General features: G+C 35.1%; 1 protein-coding gene across 1 annotated transcript in view; it reads left to right on the top strand.

Moving 5' to 3' along the window:
* Positions 1-522: 522 nt before the first annotated feature.
* The window catches only part of LOC111046370 (tyrosine kinase receptor Cad96Ca), an 89,593-nt gene continuing 81,764 nt past the window's right edge, over positions 523-8,351 (top strand). The window contains 1 exon segment of the mRNA XM_039420892.1: positions 523-1,091. Coding sequence (XP_039276826.1) covers positions 1,034-1,091 — 58 coding nt within the window. The 5' untranslated portion in view covers positions 523-1,033.

Raw genomic sequence — 8,351 nt, 5'->3', positions numbered from 1 at the left:
AATTATCCTTTTAAATGTCGTTCATCGAGTTTTCCCAAGAATGAGACCTATTGCAATCGAATTTTTATATCATAAACCTACTATGTTTCAAATTTCGTGAAAATCGTTAGAGCCGTTTTCGAGATCCGTTGAGCATAAATAACTAGATAACCAGATATAAAAATATGAAAATCTAAACAGATATACAGAAATTGCTCGCTCAATATAATAGGATGGAGGATTCTGAGTACTATGATTATAGCTGTATGTAATACATTGACATTTATAGATACCAGCTTAGTCTTGCAGACTATAACTATAGAGAAGTGTGAGTACTATACCTACATAGACTGTAATATCATGTAGATACTAGCTCGTTCATCACACTATAACTATAGAGGATTCTGAGTGCTATGATTATAGTTGTATATACTTAAGAGATCTATAGATACCAACTCAGCCATGCAGGTAGAACAGGTATTCAAGATGGCGCGTAGGTCTGAGTTGGCCCCAATGCTCGCAACTCCAGAAGGCAGTCCTAGTCACAACTCGCCAGTCAGTGAGCGTACCGCTATACGTCTGCAAGGTTGTAGCCGCGTTCATTTTCTTACTTTTAAAATGTGTTACCGTCTCCAAAACACGAGAACTCCACAGAGAACGTTCCTCTAAATCAAGTATTATCTTTCGCGATTCGAAATTTATTGACTAGTGATCAGAAACTCGAGTTCTCGATTGATAACAGATTGTGTGAGATTGTTCCAGCTGTGTTGTCTTCTTTCGAACGCCAAGAAGACAACCAACAACATTCTTGAATGGAGTTCTCACGAAGTTTCTCTCAAAAACTTCTACAGCAAACACTTTTCAACAACAACTATTTCGGCAAAATGTTACGACATCATCGATAAGAATGTCGAATCACTTGCACCGATTAACAAGGTGTGACATTAGTTAGTTATTGGAGTTTACGTGAGCTATTCGGAAGTGTTGAAGTGAAAGAAGCCAACGTGTTGGGTGTCAGTGGTGGAATTTCAGTGATTTCAACAGTGTTCCTATTATGGATCGATTGGATTTCATCTCGATTCTGCTGCTAAACATCTGCTTGCTGCTGGGAGGTGAATATCTTGATTTGCAATTTACATAATTTGAAGTTGATAACGATGAACTTCCATTCTTTTGCATGTGCTAGCTGAGTGACTGACTACATAATAATGTAGTATATATATTATAATTATCAATAATAAATATAATATATTATATAAGGAGGCATTAGGTACCTTATACTTCATCTTCTTGATTACATATAATTGGGGATTCATGAGAAGTTTAGATGGGTGCTGCCAACATACAGCTGTATTATTATCAGTTTAAATACACAAGTCTAATTAATCCGTGATATGTGATCCATTGCTATATTGAAAAAAAATCACCATAGATGATGGTCACATCAAAAGTAGATTGGTCATGGATAATTGTAGATCAAACTTTAATAGCTGTTTGCCTCTGCTCTGTGTGTCCGGATTCAGACATTGCATTGGGTTTGAGACAGAGATTATCTGTTCATAATTGTTGAAGGGTTTTGGCAGAGAAAACTTCTCTAAAAATAAAGACCACGGATAACTCTATCATTTTTCTCTTTGAATGAGTTAAAGAAAACAGCGGTTTCGAACAGAGAGTAGGCCTTTAGAATGTACGTTCTATTCTCAATATTCTCTGGTTGAGAACAAGTACCACAAAATTTATCTCTGCTCCTACACATGATATATCATGGTCCCAGTCAGTATTCAATTATCCTAGAAACAATGAATTACTTTTTGTTTGTCAGACCGGTTGACCTTCCTGCTGTCTGTAGTGGGTGGACGTGGAATTAAAAGGAGGTTTTGTTGATTGAATTTATTTTCCTCACTGTCAACTAGTGACTAACCAGTTGATATCAACTTTCTAAAAATAATTCAGTTGACACAAGCTTCTCGTGCATTTCTCATAAGTTTCGGTGATTTTATTTACTCATTCACCGAATTCTTTCAGCTCATTGTAAGTAATAATTGTAGGTAATAATACATACTATGTAGTGTTTTAGTTGATCAAAACTGCCTTTAATCAGATAACTAAATTCGGAGATGAAGATTATATATCCCCCAATCAATCCACCAATAACGTGATGAAAGAAGATACATATCTTCGAGAAGAGTAAGTGTAGGAGTATATTATTCAAATTTCAAATCAAATCAACAGTCAACACATATTCTTCTCACTTGCTCTAAAACGTCACCTCATACCAGGATGACTAATCGGAAAACAACGGAAAACAGAAAAATTAACTCAATTTCCATGGAATGTTTGATCTCATCGAAGAAGTGGATCAGAAAATAGTAATTAGAAAAAAAGAAAATTGAATCTGAGGGAACTATTCAAATTGAAAAATTCAATTATCTATTATTTGATTTTTTCAGACAGTAAATCAGGAATTCCGTAATTGGATGGATTGTAGAATATCAAGAGAAGTGTATTGTTATTTCTGCATCTGCCTCCAAACTGAGGATCTGGAATTTCATTATTGAGACGAGACTTATATTCAGAGGAAGCCTCCCGACAAGACAATACAAGCTCCCTCTGCTTCTATAATAGAGCATTTGTCTGGATATGGAATTCAAGAATAGTTTATAGACTATAACTCTCCTATCAAATCTTACTGTGAACCTTGTATACTAACCCAAGTACTTCATGAAATGTTCTGCCTATTCAGCTCATGAAAGACTAGAAAAACTAGGCCCTTACAATACACGTACTCATTGGTGAAATCTTCAATTTCACTCTCCATGACGGGCTGCTAATTGATAATTCTCTTTAAGCACATTTTCTACGACACATAGCAGTCTATTGGTTTTCGCAATTAGTAGTAGAAATTACTATTAGACTAGGCCTACTTTAGGGAAGGAGCACTTTCAGATTTGAAGTCCAACTTCAACATTGGATATGCTTCTATGTCGTGAAAAAATTGGTATGATTTGTGTAATGAATGTGTTAAGGAAATTTGAGGATGATGTTTCATTATGATGTGATTGTGGTATTACGTATGCGTGGTAAGTGGCTAACAGTAAACTGATTGGTGATTTTCCATCAATAAACTAATTGGTGATTTTCCTTCTGGAATATTGATTGATTAATAATTATTCATTGATTTGCTGCTTCTAATTCAACTTGAAGGGTGAAGTTACGGCAGAGCCCATCCTCTCTCTCATTTGAATGAAGAGCTTTAATGCAATTCCTAAGGGATGCTGACAAATTTAAGTGGATCTCACTACAGATGTGATCGGTAGGCTGGTAAGAGCTCAGTTCACAACAAATTTCATCCTCCGAGCATCCAACTGATCAGTCAATGTCAATAATCAATCAATATTGTCTGATTTCTGTGAAAACCTGTACGAGATGGGCCTATACAGTTTCGACCGCATGTCCACATATTGTTGCTCAATATGACGTCAAAAATATTACATGCCTTGTTTCAAAAATTCAACCCATTCCAGGGTTGATGCCTCCGGCTGATAAGCTACGGTGTGAGTGACTTACAAAAATGTAAAATCATTTTCACTGATAATTGAACAGAAACGTACAGTTCAACGTGTTTTTTTGTATTGAATTTTGTAATCACGTTGTTTTGAAAACCATCGGACGGCTATTCATCTTGTGGAAAAAATGGATGAAAAAGGTTATTATATTTATCCTTTGCATACGAGAATCAAACTATGACAACAAGCCAATCAAGCTGTTCCGCAGCACTAGACAAATAACAAAACCCTTCTTCATTATGTATTTGTTTTTCAAACATGTACCTTCCATGTTCATTTTTCGATATAACAGAATATACAAATCAGTCCATAATCATAAATATGTATTTATAATATATTTATTACTCATCTCTTCATTTATTAGCATTATAATCATAATTAAAAAGTATCACTTGATTGAAAATTGAATGGAAATTCTGGATAAAATTGTCTATTCGGCTTTTTAAAATTCAAATAGCATAAGTGATTTTCGAATCACATTACTTTCGACATTGCATCGTTAAAATTAGTGGAACAGAAACCGTATTCTGTCTTTATTTTTATCATAACCGTGATCCAACTTGATCATTTTCAATCAACTGACAATTATAATCTGGCTGACACTACTTCATTCAATTGATATCTACTAGGCTATTGATTTATAATAATAATAACTGATTTGTTTAACTATCATAGAAATCAGTACATTAGTACCTTCTTTATACTTTTTTATATGAACTCGACTAGTTTCGAGTACTCATGACATTTCCAAGTATAAAAAAATGTAGTAATTTACTAGTAAAATCTACTAGTAATTTCTATTATAACTAGACTATTAATGCTCACAAAAGTGCGGACATACTGGACTATTACGAAATCAGCAGACAAAGTTGCCAAACTCTATTGTAAAATTGTCACTGCTTAAAGGACTTGTGAAAATTCGTGGAAAGCATGTTGACTATCATATTTCAGCCATTCAAAATACACTTCTTGACCTTGATACTCCACTGTGAGTGAATTTTCCGTTTATTCAGAACTAGCAGGTAACCCGTGCTCCACAAGGCTCTAATTTAAAACTTGACCTACTGAAATTTTGAAGAACTTAAAGAAGTCCCATACCAATCCTCGTTAACTTAAGAATCTATATGCAAAATTTCAAGTTGACCTGTCTCCAGTAGTGCAGACGTGATGATGCGTCATTCGTGAATTTCCTATCCCATATGTGTACAAGCCAATTCTTTTCTTTATTATATTGAAGATTATTAGAGTTTTCATTATAGAATGCAACACAAAACCTCACAGATACTTGAGAGATTATCATCTGTAGATATAAACTGGGATATAAAATGCCAGTATTGGGAACTTCACTTAATATTCTAGAGACTATCTTATTAATCACTTCATATTCTTCAGGTCATTTAATGAACCTTTATACAAAGTTCAAACACATTTTTAATTTATTCTTACTGCTTATAAGCTGTAGAAAAAAGCTGGAAATCCAATTTTGATCGACCGAAGCTTTTCTTCCTTAATTCTCCAGAATAACTTATTGTGAATAATATTCATAACGATTATTAGTTTCTCTGGCCTTTTAGTCCAGTCACTATAAATTGGTGCATGCAATTCATATTTTAGTTCTTGTTTCTTTTGATATATTATTTTGGTACATAAGAGAAGTACAGAACCAATTTGTTCATGCAAAATTTCCTTGTGTCAGATACAGAGTGGCCCAAAAACCTCGTATTTTCGGCTCATTTTCCAGTTTTCAGCTGTTTCTGCCAAATCTCGTAATCGAACATTTGCTCTTGTCTTTGTTCTAGATTGAAAAATTCTGAATAAAATGAGATCATTCGGAACTCTCTATCTTCAATTAGTACTGAGTTATGATTTTACAAAAATGAGTGAAATTTAAAGAAAAAAACAATTTTGATGAATTTTAGTTTTTGATCAACAGTATTTTCCGATTGTTACCATTTAGATGTATCATTCAAAATTCCTCTGGGCGTATTTTTGTGCTCTATAATCTGAGATCAAGTAGAGCATTCTGTCTCATATAGATTTCCAGGTACACCTGACAACAATGTTCCTTGTATTGTGAAAAACACCTATTTTCAGCTTCAATCATCATCACCAACTACATTGTCCTCATATTGATATTTCGCACACTGACATAAGTTCATGATATTATGTTCTATTAGAATCACCCGTTAGATGCACTTCATTTCAGTATTTCCTAGTGGAGAGGCGCGCTTAAGGACACCTCAAGGATCAAAATTTCTAACACTTATAACTTTTGACAAAATGCTCAGATTTCATCGTACTACACTTCATTCTTCTCGGCTTGTCAAGGCGGTCCGAAATCACGCATCATAAGTCGAACTCGGTCGAAAAATGGAAAATTTATTGTTGAGTGTACACAGAAAAACAAATTTATTGGCCCATACACAGAGAATGGCCAATTTCTATATTCAAAGCTATGTATCTTGGTAACCCCTTATTATAAAAATCATTACTTGATCTTGTTCCGAATGATCTCAGAATTTAATTCAGAATTTTATAATCTTAAAATAAAGGCAAGAGCAAATTTTTCTGACCGATTACGAGATTTGGCAGAATAGCTGAAAACTGGAAAATTAGCCGAAAATACGAGGTTTATGGGCCACTCTGTATCTAGCACAAGGAAATTTTGCATGAAGAAATTGGTTCTGGATTTCTCTTATGTACCCAAATAATATATTAAAAAATCAGAACTACAATACAAATTGCAAGCACATCCCCTTTTTTATGTCTATATTGACTGGACTATTTCTAATAATATTACAGCTCCACTGTAGAACGTGGGACACTGAAGCAGCTTGTAGGCCTTCCTTGTAAAACCTTGCCTATAACCTGTACGAAAAGCATGAAATATTGAATTTCAGTTACTTGATAGGTATGTTTAGGCTAAGTCATCATCGTGTAGGCTATAGATAATTCGTATCTTTGAAATTACGAGAATTTTCAATGAGAATGTTTCACGAAAGGCATGAACCTGCAACAGGAACTTGTACTAAACTGTACAAAAAGCGTTCTATTCAATTTCAGTCGATCAAAGCTTCACTTGATATTGCTGTGGTCATCATGTAAATGCGAAGGATAAGTGTTGCTGGACTATTTCTAATAATATTACAGCTCCACTGTAGAACGGGGGACACTGTAGCAGCTTGTAGGCCTTCCTTGTCTATAACTTGTAAGAAAAGCGTGAAATATTGAATTTCAGTTACTTGATAGGTATGTTTAGGCTTAGTCATCATTGTGTAGGCTATAGATAATTCGTATCTTTGAAATTACTAGAATTTTCAATGAGAATGTTTCACGAAAGGCATGAACCTGCAACAGGAACTTGTACTAAACTGTACAAAAAGCGTTCTATTCAATTCCAGTCGATCGAAGCTTCACTTGATGTTGTTGAGGTCATCATGTAAATGCGAAGGATAAGTGTTGTTGCAATTGCGGATAGCAGCTGATGGGCCGGAGATTGGAAATGGTTGAAGCTGTCAAGAGAGTATTCGAGAAGAACCGTTACTCTTGACCATTGAAAGGCGTTACCAGTTACCAGCATCACTGTCCACGACTGAAAGGCCACAGTTCTTCTTTTCCATTCATCCTTCCTTTCTATCATCTGCTCTTTCTCCACTTCCCGTGTCCTTCTCTCATTACATTTCCAATTCTCCCCCGTATTTTTCTTCCTTCCCTTTACTGTTTACAATGTCCTCTCCATTTCTATCCTGCTTTTTCTCTCACTCATACTATCTCCCTTTTCCTTCCTATTCTTCCGCATCCTTTTCTACTTTCTCTACCAATCTTCTCCTATACCATTTTCTCATCCTTTATTTCCTCTGCTACCTCTCTTATCCTCTTACTCCATGCCTTTTTGTTTTCTTCTCTCCCTTATTTCACTCTCTCTAGCATATCCTTCATCTCTTCCCTATTCGCTAATATATTATTATCATTTCCTATCTCCCTACTTCCTTTCCTATCCTCTCGCTTTTGTCTCTCCTCTCTCAATCTTCTACTGTCGTATTTCTCTCTTTCATGGAAGTGTTATTATTTAGTTCATTATTACCAGTATTCGCCATAGCTCTTGTAATGTAAGATGTATTAAATAAATATCAAATATATTTCTTCCTTCACTTATTCTACTCTCTTTGCCCCTTCCTTACTCTTCACCATTCCCTTTGACCTATCTATCATATTTCTTTCCTCCTCTTACTTTCTGCATCTTCCTCTCCTCCCTTTCTCAATCTTCTCCTGTTATATTCCTCCTTCTTTCATATCCTTCTCTTCTCTTCTTTTTTCTACTATTCTATTCTCTTCTCCTCTTCCTTCTTTTTCTCTCTTTCCTCTTTCTCTCTTCCACTCCATTTTTGTCTCTGTCATTCTTCTCAACTTCTTTTTCTCTAAGATATCATTATTCATCACCTTTCTTTGACCATCCCCTACTATCTTCCTTACCTTTTCATATCCTTCAACATCCTTCTCTAATTCCTTTTTTATCCATCTCCATTTTCTTCTTTCATCTTCTCTCACCCTCCATTCTTCCACTTCTTCCGTTTCTCCAATCTTTCCGCTCTTTGTCTTCTCTTTCTAACCTTCTCTCCATTTTTGAACTCTCTTCTATCTTTTTTCCCTCTCCTCACTCCTTTCAATTTTTTCCTTCCATCGCCCACAGTTCACTATCCTCCTGTTCTTCCTTACGATCTTTCCTTATAGTTATCCTCTCTTTCTCCATCTTCTTCCTCATCATGCAATGGAGGAAACGTGTCATGAATGCAAACAGCAAAGGAT

Source organism: Nilaparvata lugens, chromosome 2 (genome assembly GCF_014356525.2).
Source record: "Nilaparvata lugens isolate BPH chromosome 2, ASM1435652v1, whole genome shotgun sequence".
Classification (NCBI taxonomy): Eukaryota; Metazoa; Arthropoda; class Insecta; order Hemiptera; family Delphacidae; genus Nilaparvata; species Nilaparvata lugens.
This window is presented reverse-complemented; position numbering and strand designations above follow the sequence as displayed.